This window comes from Suricata suricatta, chromosome 3 (assembly GCF_006229205.1).
Source record: "Suricata suricatta isolate VVHF042 chromosome 3, meerkat_22Aug2017_6uvM2_HiC, whole genome shotgun sequence".
Lineage (NCBI taxonomy): Eukaryota > Metazoa > Chordata > Mammalia > Carnivora > Herpestidae > Suricata > Suricata suricatta.
In genome coordinates this window covers 56,211,261-56,229,583 of record NC_043702.1, presented here as the reverse complement: position 1 = coordinate 56,229,583, position 18,323 = coordinate 56,211,261, and the positions used below count along the sequence as shown (strand labels likewise).

The following is an 18,323-nucleotide window of genomic DNA, read 5'->3' as shown; positions in this document are numbered from 1 at the left end:
TATATATATATATATATATATATATATATATATATATATATATATATATATATATAAGTTCTTTATAGATTTTGGATACTAACCCTTTTCTGATGTATCATTTGCAAATATCTTCTCCCTTTCTGTGGGTTGCGATTTAGTTTTGCTGATTGTTTCCTTTGCCGTGCAAAAGCTTTTCATCTTAATGAGGTTCTAATAGTTCAGTTTTGTTTCAAGCTTTTCATCTTAATGAGGTTCTAATAGTTCAGTTTTGTTTCCTTTACCTCCAGAGTCATGCTGAGTAAGAAGTTGCTGTGTTGTTGTCTGCTTTCTCCTCTAGGATTTTGATGGCTTTCTGTCTTACATTTAGGTCTTTCATCCACCTTGAGTTTATGTTTTGTATGGTGTGAGAAAGTAGTCCAGGTTCATTCTTCTGTATGCTGCTGTCCAGTTTTCCCAACACCATTTGCTAAAGAGACTGTCTTTATTCCATTGGATTTTCTTTCCTGCTTTGTCAAATATTAATTGGCCATATGTTTGTGGGTCCATTTATGGGTTCTCTATTCTGGTCCATTGACCTATGCTTCTGTTTTTGTGCCAGTACCATACTGTCTTGATGTTTACAGCTTTGTAATATAGCTTGAAGTCCAGAATTGTGATGCCTCCAGCTTTGCATTTCACTTTCAGGATTGCTTTGACTGTTTGGGGCTTTTTCTGGTTCCATACAAATGTTAAGATTGTTTGTTCTAGCTCTGTGAAGAAGGCTGGTATTATTTTGATAGGGATTGCATTGAGTATGTAGATTCTTTGGGTAGTATTGACATTTTAACAATATTTGTTCTTCCAATCCATGAACATGGAATGTTTTTCCATTTTTTAATGTCTTCTTCAGTTTCTTCCATAAGCTTTCTGATCTGTCTTCCCTTATAGGAAGAAAAAAGAAAAGGACTTTTTTCTCTTGCTGCTTTCATAATCTTTTCTTGTTTATATATTTTATGAATTTAACTATGATATGCCTTGTTGATGATCTGTTTTTGTTGAATCTAATGGTTGTTCTCTGTGCTTGTTGGATTTTGATGTCTATGTCTTTCCCCAGGTAAGGAAAGTTTTTGCTATGATTTGCTAACATAAACCGTCTACCCCTTTTTCTCTCTCTTCAACTTCTAGGACTTCAGTGATTTGGATGTTATTCCTTTTTAATAGGTCACTGCGTTCTCTAATTTTTGTATCATGCTCTTTTGCCTTAGTTTCCCTCTTTTTTCTGCTTCATTATTCTCCATAATTTTGTCTTCTATACCGCTGATTCACTGCTCTGCTTCACCTGTCTTTGGTGCCGTGGAATACATTTGAGATTGCATCTCAGGTATAGCATTTTTAATTTTGTCCTGACTGGATTTTACTTCTTTTATCTCTGCAGAAAGGGATCCTGTGCTTCTTTCAACCCCAGCCAGTGTTCTTATTACCGTGATTCTATCTGGTTCGGACATCTTGCTTCTATCTGTATTGATTAAGTCCCTGGCTCTCATTTCTTCCTTTTCTTTCTATTGGCGTGAATCCTTCATTTTGTCATTTTGGAGGAAGAAAATTTAACTAATAAAGAGACCTAAAACTAAAAAAATAAAAACAACACAAAAATCAAATAAAGGAAGCTAGATCCTAGGTATGTTTTTGTCTGGTTTTTGAAAGAAGCATGATAGAACAGAGAAAAAAGGAAAAGAAAAGAGAAAAAAGTAAAAAAAAGTTAAAAATTTTAAATGTATACAATAAACAGAATAAAATGAAATGAAGAAAGTAAAATAAAATTTAAAAAATTACATTAAGGAATCCACTGCTGAAATCATTGTTGCACTATATGGTATCTAACTTGGATGTAAACTTAAAAAAAAAAGAATAAGCATTAAAAAAATTACAAAAAATAAAGAATATAGAAAATAATCTAAAAGTATTTTTAACAGAAAATAAAAGTAAAATTTTCACTTTCCGTATCCCAGGAATAAGAAAAAAGTATGGAATGCTTGATGAACTTGCATCCTTGCATAGGGGCCGTGCTAATCTCTGTATCGTTCTGCCAAAGCGAGCACTTTGATGTGTTGCTTTAAATGGCTATTTTCTTGTACCAGTTTTGATAATGAGAATTTCCTGTGTTAAAACTTGTAAACCTATTCTGAAACTCTTCATGAAAGATCCTTTTTGAATCGTGAACTGGTTACCTCCAACTGAAATTGGATCGGGGGAACTTTCACTTCTTTACATTCACAGAGCTACGTATCTGTGGCAAAGTGCATCAATATCTATCTGCCTGTTTATCTTTCCATTTCCTAGGACAGTGCCTGGCCTTTAGTAGATGCTCAATAAGTGTTTGTTGGATGAATGAAAACTAAATAGAGAAAAATCCCATTCTTGTCTTTAGAGAATTTATAATCTAATGGCAGAGATAGAACATATACGTGCAAAAAAATCAAGAATGCTTATAGGAAAGGAAAAGCTTATTTCAGTTAATCTTAATGGTAAGTTTTAATTTGAAGGAGTTTGGGGCACCTGGGTGGCTCAGTCTGTTAAAAGTCTGACTCTTGATTTGCCTCAGGTCATGATCTCATGGTTCATCCTGTTTAACAGAGCCTGCTTGAGATCCTCTCTCTTCTTCTCTCTCTGCCCCTCCCCTGCTCGTGCTCTCTCTTTCTCTAAACGTAAATAAATACTTAAAATGAAGGAGTTTTAATTTGATTCATGGGGAACTGAGAGTCAAATTTTAAGGAAGAGAATTATGACATGTGAGTAAAGAGGTTTGGGCTACTTTTGGAGGACTGCATTCTGCAGGGGGGTAAGAGTCTTTGTCTTGTCGTGGGGTAGTTAGATTGTGAACCACATCTTTGGGCGTGGATATGTGTAGCAAGGAGCAGAGATGTCTGGAGGCATGACTGGCTTTTAAAATTTTTTGGTGGAAATGCCTTTCAAATATGGAAATCTGAGGCTCTCCGTAACCATGGTCATGTTGTGTTCACTAAAGAGATAAAAGTTTTTTTTCTAAAATAAAAGACTCCTTAAAGTGTCAAACTTTACACTGAAAGCAGAAAACAAAATATAATTCCATCTGTTTTCATCACACACAGTGGACGTTTAAATGTTTTAAGTAGTCCAGCAAATTTATGTTCATTAATATCCTATTAACTAATAATGTGTTTTGTTACCTTTATTCCCACTCAGGTTACAATTCACACTTTCAGATAAGAGTATTTTTAAACAAATTTTTTAAATGTTTCTTTATTTCTGAGAGAAAGAGAGCACTTGTGGGAGAGGGGTAAGAGAGAGAAGGAGAGATGAAGAATCTGAAGCAGGCTCCAGGCTCTGAGCTGTCAGCACAGAGCCTAATGTGGGGCTTGAACTCGTGAACTTTGAGATCATGACCTGAGCTGAAGTTAGATACCCAACCCACTGAGCCACCCAGCCACCTCCAGATAAGAGTATTAATATCAGCTGCAGAAGTTACAGGAAAAGGAGTATTTATTTTATATGGAACACCTTGTAGAATATTGGAAACCAAGCACTATATTCTTTTAATGTTTGGTTCCCAGAATGGGATAGACTCAGATAATAGTTACTGATATTGTCAATTCACTGCTAACTAAATACACCTTGAAGATTTTTGTAGGGACAGTGAGATTGAGTGTATTTTGCATTTTTGATTCCTTCTTCTTAGGAAGTTACAGATTTTACCTGATAATAATCGTTTTGAGATTTAGTATATTTTATATTTTTAGAGAAATCTTCCTTATGACAGTGGAATGAGACTAGTCTAATAGTTATGATACAAGGTTTGTTTGTAGTCAGTCTCTAATTTATCCCTAGACCAATATCTCATGTTATATATTATCAATAGAAAAAGCAGTTCATATTTTCAGTATGTCAACCTGCAAATTCATATGTATTTGATGATTTTTAAAATGATTTCCCTAGGAAATATAACTTTTGAAACAATGATGGAAATTCTTCGAGATAAACCAAGTGGCATTAATATGGAGGGGGAATTCCTGACTACTGCAAGCATGGTTTCTATTTTACCTCAAGACTCCAACCTTCCTTGCATTCACTTCTTTACAGGGACTCCTGATCCTGAGAGGTAAAGTCACGAAGTGTTATAAACCAGCATGAGGTCAGGGGCTAGGGTAGTCATCAGTCTGTTGGTGATTGTGCCAGGTAAATTTTTTTTACACAAATATGACAGTAATTTTTGGATGCATTTTCTGTTCAGTTTGTAGGCTGCTATTTCCATACGTGAATTCCTGCCATAACTGTTCTCATTTTTTAGGACAAAAATGTTAATAGTTTTTTTTTGTATGCAGTTATCCTTACTCTGTTTGCCCCAAATATATTTAAAATTGTCAAGAAAAGAAAGCAGATGGTTTTCCTTTGCAGATTTCAGTATTACTATATTAGACAATTAAGAACAGTAAGAAAATTAAATGATGTAGTTGTGCTGGATTTAGATAGTTACTTATCTGCTCATATCTAGAAAATATATGCATGTAAAACTTAAACTACCAGTAGTTGAAGTTATATCTAAAATTGTCTTAAGTCATTAGTGTGTCTCACAGAACTTAATGCATGCTACATTGAGAAATGATCTTATATTTACTATCTCCTAGTGTTACAGACTTTCATGTTATCTAAGATAATTTCAAGAAGATGGAGTGAGACTTGGGAACACCTTACTAATACTGCTTCTGTGATTTCATTCCAATCCTAATCCTCAATCTGTAACATCAAAGATTGTTCTTACTCTTCAACAGTAGGGTTTTTGCAGGAGAAAATGATGGACTATAATTTCACTTGACACTGTTTCTATGCCAGGCCCTTTGTTAGGTTAATGGGAATATGGGGCTAAGTAAAGTGTGGTCCTAGCCCCAAAGGAGAGCCAGTGTACCAGGAAAGACAGACTTGGGTATAACTAGTATGATGGGAAGAATTTATGTAACAAATTAATAGAAACTTCTAACTAGAGGGAATTTTAGAAGATTTAGAATAGTGCTAAATATTTTCCTATCTCCACTATCCCCACAAGCCAACTTTGTGACTTTTTCTTCTAGATCTGTTTTTAAGCCTTTTATATTTGTGCCGAATGTTTCACAACTATTAGATACCAGTTCACCAGCATTTGAACTTGAAGACCCAGTTAAAAAGAAGCCACGTTTTCAGTTTAAGCCTGACAGAAGACACCCACTCTACCAAGAACATCAACAGGCATTGGAAGTAATAGACAAAAAGGAGGTATGATTAAAATATATTTTCTGTTTTATCATTAAGAACAGTTTAAAATGTGATTCAATGCACATTTTGAACTTTGGAATTTCATCTTTCTTTCCCTTCTTCGTGTAAAATAGGTTTAAAAATAGTTTAGAGTCTCTCTCTTTCTCAAAAATAAACAAACATTTTAAAAAATAATAAAAAATTTTTAAAAATAAAAATAAAGCAGTTTAGGTGCTTTAATTATAGTAGAGCTCAAACAAAAGATTAAAAATAAGGTCATTACTCTTAAAGAATAAAGGAATTTTTAAGTTATTGGTGAATTACCATGACCAGTTGGTACTGAGAGAAAAAATCTACAAGAAGAAAGTTATTGGAAAGCTTAATTTAAAACATTTGAACCATTATAGGGCAGAACTCCACAAAACAAAAATTCTTAATCTACACATGGACTTTAAAATCAAATTGTATCAACTTCTCCTGAAGAAACGCTATATTACATATTAGTGGGAAAAATATATTTTGTCTATAAATGGTATTGTAATAAGTGGTCAACTCTTGGAAAACAAGAACTTCATAAGCTATACAAAAATAAATTTCGCGGTTACCTAGGTGGCTTAGTAAGTTAAATGCCAGACTCTTGATTTCAGCTCAGGTCATGATCTCAAGGTTCATGAGTTCAAGCCCTATGTTGGGCTCTGCGCTGTATTGTCTGCCCCTCACCCCATATGCTCCTCTCCCACAACTTTCTTTCTCTTAAAATAAATAAATAAATATTAAAAAACAGAAATAAATTTCAGAAGAATTAAGGAACTAAATGTTTTTTCAAACACACATACATACTTGAAGAAAATACGGAAGTTATATTTATTTTGAGATGAGGCAGGCCTTTTGAAGCATGAAATCAAGATGCCTTAAAAGGAAAAGACTAACAAATGTAATTGATTTAACTTAAAACTTCTGTCTGACAAAAAAGTTAAATAAACATAAACTGAGGTAACAAATTTGCACTATAACAAAGACTCAAATTCACATATTTTTGCCTCTTTGAGGCAAAAGACAAAAACAACCAAGGAACAATTGAAAAATAGGCTAAGGAAAAGAACAGACAAGTCATTTAAGAGGAAATACTAATGGCCAATAAACATCTGAGAAGCTTTCCAACCTCATTAGTAATCAAGAAATGTAAATTAAAATTACTAATAGCATTGACTCTTCCTATCTCATAAAAATAGACTAGAACCAGAGAAAGACAAGTACTATATGATTCACTGATGTGTGGAATCTAAAAAAACAAAACAGCAGAAGTAGACCCAAACTACAGAGAACAAAGAGATTAATGGTCGCCAGATGACGGGGGTGAGGGAGTGGACAACGTGAGTGAAGAGGAAGATACGGGTGTCTAGTTATGGAACAAACGTCATGGGGATAAAAGGCACATAAGGAATCTAGTTAATGGTATTGTGGTGGCATTGTTTGGTGACAGATGGCAGCTACGCTTGGGCGAGCAGGTGTCCAAACACTGTATTGTACACCGGAAACTAATGTGTAGTAAAAAAAGTAGACCAGAATCCAGCTCTTTGACACTTCTTCCTATTCTGTTGTTTTTCTACTACTTCCTATTGCCAGTCAACATTTAATGGCTAGTAAATAAAGCCTAAAATACTAACAGCTTTAAAATTTTAATTTCAGGGGCGCCTGGGTGGCTTAGTCGGTTAAGCATCCGGCTTCGACTCAGGTCATGATCTCAAAGTTTGTGGGTTTGAGCCCTGCATCAGGCTCTGTGCTGAAGCTAGCTCAGAACCTGGAGTCTGCTTTGGATTCTGTGCCTTCCTCTCTCTCTGACCCTCCCCTGCTCACACTGTCTCTCTCTGTCTCTCAAAAATAAATAAAAAACATAAAGAGAAATTTAAAACATTTTTAAATTTCAATATTACTTAGAAAAATGTCAATCAGCAATTTAACACACATTCAATAATAAGTCTACAAAACCAACCTTCCAGAAACAGTATTGAGGGGAAAGGAAGCTGACAGTGCTTGAGAACTAAGTGATTAGTGGCAATGTAGAGGCTGCTCAGGGAGAAGTGAGGCAAAATCCCTCCAGAGTGGACACTCTTGAAACATATCACTGAGGAGCTTGAGCAAAGGCAAGAAGGCCCAGGGGTTCATTCTCACAGGGCTGTGCTGTCTGGAGCGTAAGCCACGCCCATGCAGTGGATGACCCCACGGGCCAGTAGACTGGGCTCTCACCAGCATACTTACTGCCCCCAGAACACATTGCTGGCCTCCATGCCACCAGGCTACAAAAAGTGTTTACACTGGGAGTTACAAGTGAAAACAGATTAGTCCAAGATAAAGCAGGTGTCAAGAATTCCCAGCATTAGGAGGTCTGGACAGAGTTCTCTGCTTTAAGTGTAAGCAAAGCGGGTGGGGGAATGGCAACCGTGGAAACATACTACAGACAAAAGTAAATAAATAATTACCTGGAGGACAATTGATTGAATTCATTTTATGAAGAAAGAATGTAAATGTATATAGTTTGAGGAAGTGAAAGGAATTAGAGCAATAGAAATCAGGAGCTGGTACAAACAGGTGTGAAAAGGTGTAAGATGGCCAATCTTTTCCTTCATGGAAGGAGTCAGTTGATGGTTTTGTAAAAAAAAAAAAAAAAGTCTTTAGCTAGCTCTTCCATTTCCTTCTAAACTATATTTTATCTCTGGGGCAGAGAAAAGCTGAAGAGTATGGATATTAGAAAGTTATTTGTCGGGGTGCCTGGGTGGCTCAGTTGATTAAGCATCCGGCTTCGGTTCAGGTCATGATATCATGGTTCGTGGGTTTGAGCCCTGCGTCGGGCTCTGTGCTGACAGCTAGTTCAGAGCCTGGAGCCTGCTTCAGATTCTGTGTCTCCCTCTCTCTCTCTGACCCTCCCCTGATTGCACTGTCTCTCTCTGTCTCTCAAAAAAAAATAAAAAAGAAACTTAATTAAAAAAAAGAAAATTATTTGTCAATCTATCTGTCCACTCAAAAATATATCTGCTTATTTCTAGAGATGAGATTTTGGATGATATTAATCTTCTATAATGCTTATGTTTAAAAATTATAAGCACTTAACACTTTTTAAAAAAGAGAGGAATCATAGAGAAAATGTCTTTTCTTTTAGTTGTTCATTCCCTTGAATACTACTGTTGTTTTTCCTTTGTTTAATCTTATAATATTGATTTTAAATATAGAGGATCCACCTTCATAAAAATAGCTTAGCCTAAATTTTCAGCAACCTTCCCCAGATACATCATCATAATTTCAATGGTTCTGTAAATTTGCCTTTTAGGTTTCTTGCTTATAGACTAATCCTACCCAATTATCTTTATCTTGTCTACTAAAAATACCTAATAAATTGGGGTTAATCCTTTAACTCAATATAGAATAAAGATTTTTCTCCAAGAATTTAATTCCTTACTATATCTAAAAAATAAGAGGAGGGGACCCAAACTAGAAGTCGAAACCCAAGTGAAAAAAGCTTGTCTATAGAGGTAGGTTGGAATTTGGTTAGACTTCTATGTATATGTGTATTTACTTATTTTTATTTTTTCATTGTTAAGGAAAAAGCCAAAACCATGTTGGACAACATGAGGAAACTGGAGAAAGAACTATTCAAAGAAATGGAATCAATTCTTCAAAACAAGCATCTTGATGTTGACAAAATTGTTAATCTCTTTCCTCAGTGTGCAAAAGATGAAATTAGAATTTATAAGTCAAACACGAGTCCTTAGAGATCATATAAATGGTCAACAGTCTCCATCAAAGTCAGAATGTCTCACCTTGGTAAATTATATAACTTAGTTCAAGTAGATCTGATTATTCTTTAATAGCATTTATGTAATAGCCTATTAAAACTACACATAGTCTTGCTGAAATATTAAAAAAGAAAATAATATTGGAATTAGGCACATATATATCATGGAATAGCCAGGAAGAATTTCAGGTATTTGTGCGCGAGTTTGTGTGTGTGTGTGTGTGTGTGTGTGTGTGTGTGTGTGTGTATGGTTTTTTTTCTAGCCATAATACCTTTTTAAAAATTACAGTAATTATTCAATTCTGCATAAAGTATAAAATATTAAAATAATTAATGGATTTATACTTAGTATAGTTATATATTGTCCTCAATTACAGCAAGAAAGCAGATTTTTCTTTAGTAATGGAAAATATTGTTCCTCAGGTAATGAGTTTTTTCTCATTAGGCAAATATTATCATCTCTAACAAAATTTTCCAGATTTACATGTTGTCTTATTACAGTGTATTAGTCCTGCAAATGCACTTTTATTAAACGCAAACATGTTTTTTGTCAAAACTTGGCACCAGTGAGCTTCTAGCTCTAATCATCAAGCACTTTTTCAGCCATGCACCTTTATAGGCTTTTATGGTAGTATTTTTAGAAGAGCTTGTCTGGGAGATTAGGAAATGGGATAAGGGAGCCAAGACCTTAGGAGATGCCGTTTCTGTGTCTTGAATTTTTCTCGAATTTTATTTCTGTTCCTTCAGTGAAAACAGCAACAGGAATGAGATAGGGGCAATGACATCGAATTATTAGTGTCCTCTGAACATTATAGTGTATAATGTATTATGAACATTATTAATAAGTAATATCTACCCAAAGTTTATAAAACTTTTTTAAAGTTACAGAGAGATTACCAAGTAAGACTCAAAGTTGCAACTATAAACAAAAGAATTGGACTCAACACTCTTCATTGGTTTCTAGAAATACCTATTTTAGATTTCTTACTATATTACCATATTTATTGGTTGCTATCATTGTAATTAGGATTATTACTAAAGTAGTGGATGATTAAAGAAATTCCTTTTTTTAAGTTCTCTCATAAAAACCATAATGTGCTTGATTTTGCTCGTCTAATACAGGACTACCGTTGCAAAAGAAAAGAGATTTGTCTCAAGTACTCAGTTAATTCTTGCTTGCCGTATGTATGGTTCAGTGACAGGTTCTCGTCAAGTCATGAAGACCTTGGCCAACCCCCAAATACCTCCTTTCTCTCTCTTAATATATGAGGAAACTAAGGGCAAGCAGTCTGTTCATTTGTCCAGGGACACATGCTTGAATCTTATTTCTCTCTCTAGGGCTCGCCTGTTTTCTCTTTCTCCTCCCACACCACCCTTGACTCAACTAGCAGTATCTCGTACCTGCTGGTGACTGTTCTACACCCATTTTTGGTTTTTATCTCCATTCACATTGGTCACTGCAGCCAGAGTGATCTCTTAGGAATGTAAATCTAATAATAAATTTTCTTCCTAAAGCTTTTTAAGAAAAAAAAATATTTTTTATAGCAGATTTAGGTTTAGAGCAAAACTGAGCAGAAAGCACAGAGTCCCCACATACCTCCTGTCCCACCTCCAATGTCCCCATCTCTGGCAACATCTCACATTAGAGTAATACATTTATTACAACTGATAAACCTACACTGTCATACATTATCACCCAAAATCCATAGTCTACACTTGGTTTCACTCATTGTACCTCCTATGAGTTTGGACAAATGTATAATGACATGTGTTAATGTGTATCATACAGAATAATTTCACTGCTATAAATATCATCTGTGCTCCATCTGTTCATCTCTCCCTCCCCCTACTCCCTGACAACCACTTACCTTTTTATCATCTCCACAGTTTTGCCTTTTCTAGAATGTCAGAATCATACAGTACATAGCCTTTTCAGATTTGCTCTTTAACTTACTTAGTAGTATGCATTTACGATTCCTCCTTGTCTTTTCATGGCTCAAGAGCTCATTTCTTTTTCAGTGCTGAATAATATTCCATTGTCTGGATATCTTGGTTGCTGATACCCAGCCATAAAGCCATAGGTCCTACTGAAGGACACTTAAGTTGCTTCCATGTTTTTGGCAATTATGAATAAAGCTGCTATAAACATCTGCTATAAGAATCTGTTTCTTTGTTTCTTTTTTGTTGTTGTTCCTTTGTTAAATTCTGCATGTGGGTGAAATCATATGGTATTTTGTCTTATTTCATTGGCATTATACCCTCTAGGTCCATCCATGTTGTTGCAAATGGCAAGATTTCATTCTTTCCTATTACTGAATAATATTCCATTGTATATATACACCACATCTTCCTTATCCATCCATCAATGGACACTTGGGTTGCTTCTGCATCTAGGCTATGTAATAATGCTGCAATAAACAAAGGGGTGCATATCTTTTTGAATTAGTGTTTTTGTTTTCTTTGGTTAAATACCCAAACTGGAGTTACTGTATCATATGGTAAATCTATTTTTAGCTTTTAAAAAAATGTTTAATTTCTTTTGAGAGAGAGGGAGAATCCCAAGCAGACTCCATGCTGTCAATGCAGAGCCTGATGTAGGGCTTAGATTCACAACCCATGAGATCATGATCTAAGCCGACAGAGTTAAGAGTCAGACACTTAACCAACTGATCCATGCAGGTGCCCCTCTATTTTTAACTTTCGAAGGAACCTCTGTACTGTTTTCCACAGTGCCTGCCTGCATCAATTTGCATTCTTACTGACAGCGTAAAGGAACCCTTGTACCCTATTTAAAAAGCTTTTACTCTGCTGCTCTTTTTGAGTTTATTCATTTATTCTCGTGAGAGAGCACAAGTGGGGTATAGGCGTGTGTGCACGCGCGCGCGCACACACACACACACACAATCCGAAGCAGGCTCCAGATTCTGAGCTGACAGCAGAGAGTCCAAGGTGGCACTCGAACCCAGAATCATGAGGTCATGACCTGAGCTTAAATCGGATGTTTAACCAACTGGGGCCCCTGCTCTTTCAGGCTTTTTTTTTAATGTTTCAAGTTTTTATTTAAATTAGTTAACATATAGTGTAATATTAGTGGGAATTTAGTGATTCATCACTTAGATATAACGCCCAGTGCACATCATCACAAATGCCCTCCTTGATACTCATCATTTAGCCCCTCCCCACCCACCTCCATCAACCCACAGTTCTCTGTAGTTAACAGGCTCTTTTATGGTTTGCCTCCGTCTTTTTTTTTTCCTTCCCCTATGTTTGTCTGTTTCTTAAATTCCACATATGAATGTAATCATATAGTATCTGTCTTTCTTTGACTGGCTTGTTTCACTTATCTATCACGCTGCTCTTTCAAATCCTTGAATGTGCCCACTGCCTTCACGGTGGCTGTGCCCTCTGTTTGCACCATTCATTTCACGTGTTCCTCTTGTTTTTATCCTTTAGAATTTTGCTGAAACATGAGTTCCTCAGGAAAGTTTTCCGCATACCACAAGGTGAAGTCTGTTGTTACATACTCTCAGAGCCACATGTGATGCTTATCACAAGTATAATTATATGTTTCACAAAATCTGTTTTTCACAGTAACATAGAAGCTTTATGAGGTTAGGAACCATCTTGTTCCCACTATTGTGTGTTCGGTATTCACCATTATGTTGGTACAAGTTAGATGCTCAATAAATATTTATTAAATTAACATTCAAGTGCTGATGGAAATAATTTACCCAGTCCTCTGTAGAGTTGAGCAAATTATTTAGACTATCTGTACAACTTCGTAGCCTTTGTTAAGCCTCAGGTAACCTGTTGCCTTTTTCCGTATTCAAAATGGGAATAGTAATTCCCTAATAAAAAAGGGATTGTTATAAGGATATGTGCATTAATAAAGAAACAGTTTGGAAAACTTTCTCTATCTAAATCCAATATGGTATTTGAGTTTTGGTAATTGTATGGGTAATTAATGCCTTGTAATATATTTTAGAAAATTTAAGGTTTTCTTTTTTTCTCAATGTTTTTTATTTATTTCTGAGAGAGAGAGAGAGAAAGAGATAGAGACAACATGAGCAGAGGAGGGTCAGAGAGAGAGGGAGACACAGAATCTGAAGACAGGCTCCAGGTTCTGAGCTGTCAGCATAGCCGCGCATAAGACTTGAACCCACGAACCACAAGATCATGACTTGAGCTGAAGCCAATGCTTAACCGACTGAGCCAATCAGGCACCCCAGGTTTTCTTTCTTTCTTTTTTTAAATGTTTATTTATTTTTGAGAGGGTGAGAGAGACAGAGCATGAGCAGGGGAAGAGCAGAGAGAGAGGCAGACACAGATTTCAAAGCAAACTCCAAGCTCTGGGCTGTCAGCACAGAGCCTGACAGAGAGCTCGAACCCATGAACCCTGAGATCATGAGCTGAGCCAAAGTCGGACCCTTAACTGACTGAGCCACCCAGGTACCCCGAAAATGTAAGGTTTTCTTAAATTTCATGTTTCTTAGGAGTAAAATACAGTAGCTGAAATCAAGCTTTTTTTTTTTTTTTTTGGTTAACCCTTCAGTAATGTGGTTTATTATTTCCCATGATGTAATAAACCAAGGGAATAACTAATACACTGAGTACTTTATAGAGAAAACTAGTTTGTTTGATCTTTGTTGAAAATGACAATTTATATATTATTTTTCGACCAAAAAATTTTTTATTCTTAACTTCACTACAGTTAACATACAGTGTTATATTAGCTTTAGGTATACAATAGAGTTGACAATTCCATATATTACTTAGAGCTCATCAAGATAAGTCTACTCTTAATCCTTTCACTTGTTTACCCATCGCCCCCCACCTCCCCTCTGAAAACCATCTGTTTGTTCTCTATCATAAACGGTTTGTATTTTGGTTTCTTTTTTTTCTGTTTTGTTTCTTAAATTTCACATATGGGTGAAATCATATGGTATTTGTCTTTCTCTGATTTATTTTGCTTACCATTATACTCTTTAGATACATCCATGTTGTTGCAAATGGCAAGATTTCTTATGGCTGAATAATATTCCATATATACCACATCTTCTTTATCCATTCATCAATGAGCACTTGGTTGGCTGTTACAGATAATGCTGTAATAAACACAGGGATACACATATTCTTTCAAATTAGTGGTTTTTTATTCTTTAGGTATTTCTTTGTATTCTTTTGATTCTTTCGTATTCATATTCTTCTTTCGTATACTGGGTACTTGCACCCAGTAGTGTGTTACTAGATCATAGGGTAGTTCTATTTTTAATTTTTTCTTTGTTTTTCATTTTTTGAGGAACCTCCATATGGCTTTCCACAGTGACTATACCAGTTTGCCTTCCCACCAACAGTGCAAGAGGGTTCCTTTTTCTCCACATCCTCACCAACATTTGTTGTTTCTTGTGTTTTTGATTTTAGCCATTCTGACAGGTGTAAGGTGACATCTCATTGTGATTTTTTGCATTTTCCTGATGATCAGTGATGTTGAGCATCTTTTCATGTATCTGTTGGCCATCTGTATCTCTTCTTTGGAGAAATGTCTGTTCATGTCTTCTGTCCATTATTAATCAAATTGTTTTTAGGTGTCAAGTTGTATAAATTCTTTTATATGTTTTGGATACTAGCCTTTCATTGGATATATCATTTGCAAATATCTTCTCCCATTCAGTAGGCTTTTAGTTTTGTTGATCAACCCAAAATTTTGCCCTTAGAAATAATTATGTAGCCTAGAATTTTGGAAATTTAGTTCCTTCTTGTAATATTTATCAAAAATAGGTTCTACAGAGTGAATATGTTCTCTTAACTAATTACTTCAGGCTTTTATCATACCAATCATAGAAATTTGTCATCCCACCTTTTCCTGAAGAATGGTGATAATATTTCTGATCCTGAACTGTGTTTCCAATCATCAGACATCACTTGACTATCTATGTCCAGTGGTATAAAGTAATTTAATATTTAACATCATATTAGAATTATTGGGGAACACACTATTCTGTATAGCAAACATGTAAAATAATAGTTTTACATCTTTCTTACTTTTAGAAACATATTGTCATTAGTTATTATTCTTAAAATGCTAAGCACACTTTACCTTATTCTGAAAATATTGAAGTTTAAATAAAAGCTAGTCATGGAATTTTTCAGAACAAAGAAAAGAAAACTGACCTTACTGAATATTAGCCTAAAAGGGGTAGAATTTTTTTTAAGTTATTTGTATACCCAACCTGGGGCTTGAAACTCACAACCCCAAGATCCAGAGTTGCATGATTTACCAACTGATCCAGCCAGGCACCTAAAAGGGATAGATTTTAATCAAAATTCTATCAGATACTTTACCCAGTTGTGACCCTGCATATTAAAAATTATGAAATATGTGAAAAGGACTCTAATGTCATGTTGATTCATTAATAAAAAGTGCTCACTGAGGGCATAATTGGGTAAGGTCCAGTGCATATAGATCCCATAAACTCATGAATAAAGAACAGAAAATCTCAGGAGACCCATTGAAAAGACCTCTATGATGGCTTCTGCACTTCTCAGATTATTCAAAGAAGATGTTGGCGATGCAAGTTAAAATAGGTATTTTATTGAGACACTTGCGTTGTCAGTGAGAGTAAAAGTTACAAATATTTTCATTTAATAAAATTAGCATATCCGTAATCCTAAAAATATCCCTTAAAAGACATTGTTATCTGAAACCGCAGATCATTCTGATACAGGGTTTTCTCTTAGTGTTTCCTGTGGAAAAAGATGCTGCTTTTTCCCTTCATGCAAATAACAGAACAGGTGTAGTATGATTTGTTCACAAAACAAATTCTTCAGTTTGAGTTGCCTGCATGCATGTGAATTAATATCAGTATTGCTCTAACTGTAAAAGTCTCCTGGTATAACAGTGAGGCTTTATGCTCACCCCTGAGCATTCTGGGAGTTACAATGTGGTCATAAAAAAAAAGGGGGGGTCTTGCAGCAAGACAGTTCTGCTGAAAAAAATCCCCAATCATAACGTAAAGCTGGTACAGGTTACTACTACACAATGAGGTGTAATTTACTTGCTAAATACATGAGGCTTCCATGCAGGTTTTTTTAAAAATTACATATTCATAGCATTAGAAGAGCAATGATTTAACTCTATAAAGTATTTTCTAAATGGCTTTTACGTGACACACTACAAGTATGAGAAAAATAAATACTAGAAACATGTTTTAAATAAGGTAAGCCAGCACTGACACCTAACAATTAAGTAGAGGTTCAAAGGTCATGTGACTAATCTCTTTTTAATTTACTGATGAAAAAGCTTATCTGAGGGCAACACTGAATAACTTTCAAGTTTATAGATTTTTTTAAATATATGGACACTTTAAGAAGACTAATTTTAGATGTAAAAGTAGGGTGTTAGGTTTAAAATTTTTAAATCTTGGCTTGAACTATAGTTCAAAAAACTATAGTTTTTTCCTCTGTAACTGCAGGGAAGAAGGGACTAGGGTATCCTTCTGGACTGCGGTGCTTTGTGGAAACACCAGAATTGATACGTGGCAACAATTTGTTGATAAAACCGAAACAAATCTGCTGAAATTATTTTTAGTACAAATGTTAAAGATTATACTCCTGTGGATGGATTTTGGAGGTAATATTTATGGTGGTTCTTATTCCCCTTCTAGTGACACAGATTAGTACTTTGGATAGAAAAGCAAGAGAAGATGAACTTTAGAAAAATACTGCATCTAGTTTTTAACGAGTACTATTTGATAAGAAAATGGGAAAAATAGAATAAGGAGGTCTTTTATTGGAATCATTAAAATTCTTTTTCAGGAAGTGCTATCAGTAAGTGAAAGTTGTCATAATTTAGGGTCCATTCCCTGCCAGCCACACACCTGCCAAATCCGGCAATTTAAAGCAGTGATACATTGGATGTTGGTTTTGAAGTTACAGCAAACAGCTGTGGGGAGCCATGTTTTAAAATGTTGGCATAAGTAGTTTATAGTAATTATTATATTATTATCAGAACTTTAAATTTTGACTTGGTTTCCTCTTTTTCTTGTCAGTTTCTGGTGTGTTTTACAAACACACGAAGCCGTAAAACGTTAGCACGAGGTAGGAACACACCTCGTCCAATTTTACAGAAGAGGCAACTGAGGCTTAGAGAGGTTATGGTTTGCCCAAGGTCCCATAGCTAATAAGAAACAGGCCTAGGGCTGGAACAGGGCCCAGGGTTGTCTCCGTGGTAATTTAGGTCTTAGGGGAGGGGGATGAAGGCTCGATCTCTTTATATCTTTCCTGTGGGGGAGTGTTGGCGTTAACAGCAGGAGGGCTCTGTTCAGGACTCTTCTGAAGAAATCTGTAAAACAAGTACTCATCCCGAAATTCATACTCGTTGGTTATGTGTTGGATGACTCCCCCTTGCACCAGTCTGTCTCCATAGATCACAGCTTCCCCGCGGTCGGAGGCAAGGCCGACTTCAATGAGCCAGTTCACCAGGTCACAGCCACAGAAGGTCCCAGTCGAGGTCTTCGCTCCGCACCTGTAGGTTAAAGGAATGATTGACCCATATGCTCTGTAAACCTGGTATCAGCACTGCATGCCCGAGGACAAGCGAGGAAAAACAAGAGACAAGGAGACACAACATGGTAGTTAAAAGGGTGGCAGGAATGAAACTGTTCTGAATATAAAGGATTTGTTGACTCACCTGACCCTAGAAAGACCCACCAGAAAAAAAAATGCCAATAATGCTTGTGAAAACAGAAACATGTAAAAAAAAACTGAAACAATGTAAATGCATCTACAAAGAAGCATTCTTTCTTATAGTAGCTGCCTGGTAATAATCAGACCTATTCTGTAGACAGTTGAATATTACTTATTTTATAAGTATATTCTTAGGTATAATAAGTAATTTAATAGTCTTAGGAACATTAAATGATATTTTTTACAAGCTCTTGAAAAGTGACCATTTTTACTAAACTACTCAAATATCACTTCATTGTTTTCTGTATATCAAACTGCCCACCAATAGTCTTTCCTTCCTGACTTCATCAGTGAGACAGCCTTGTCAGAAATTTGGTGCATTAGAAAGTAAGGAAAGACTAAGTGTGATCTGTCTTGCTTTAAATCTAGGGTCTTTAAAAATGTGCTTTGATTATGAATCTATTTCTTGATTATTTAAAATGTGTCTTCGTAATGCAAATGTGGGGCGCCTCAGGTACGAATAAACAGGAGGAAGAGAAATGTGAAAGAAGCAATTAAATGAATTCTGTACATTTTCATACAAATATGCAATAGACAACATGAATCTGTCCACAGGCATCAGTCA

At 35.5% G+C, this 18,323-nt stretch overlaps 2 protein-coding genes across 3 annotated transcripts in view; one reads left to right on the top strand and one right to left on the bottom strand.

Moving 5' to 3' along the window:
* SCRN3 (secernin 3) overlaps window positions 1-9,282 on the top strand; it is a 32,307-nt gene extending 23,025 nt beyond the window's left edge. Inside the window, exons 6-8 of the mRNA XM_029934368.1 lie at window positions 3,934-4,096; window positions 5,064-5,244; window positions 8,820-9,282. Of these exons, the coding sequence (XP_029790228.1) occupies window positions 3,934-4,096; window positions 5,064-5,244; window positions 8,820-8,990 (515 nt within the window). The 3' untranslated portion in view covers window positions 8,991-9,282. The remainder of the gene's footprint in view (window positions 1-3,933; window positions 4,097-5,063; window positions 5,245-8,819) is intronic.
* A 6,301-nt stretch (window positions 9,283-15,583) lies between these two features.
* Window positions 15,584-18,323, bottom strand: part of GPR155 (G protein-coupled receptor 155) — a 47,579-nt gene continuing 44,839 nt past the window's right edge. For both annotated transcript variants that reach the window (XM_029934364.1, XM_029934365.1), the window contains one exon: window positions 15,584-17,537. In XM_029934364.1, coding sequence (XP_029790224.1) covers window positions 17,246-17,537 — 292 coding nt within the window. In that variant the 3' untranslated portion in view covers window positions 15,584-17,245. The remainder of the gene's footprint in view (window positions 17,538-18,323) is intronic.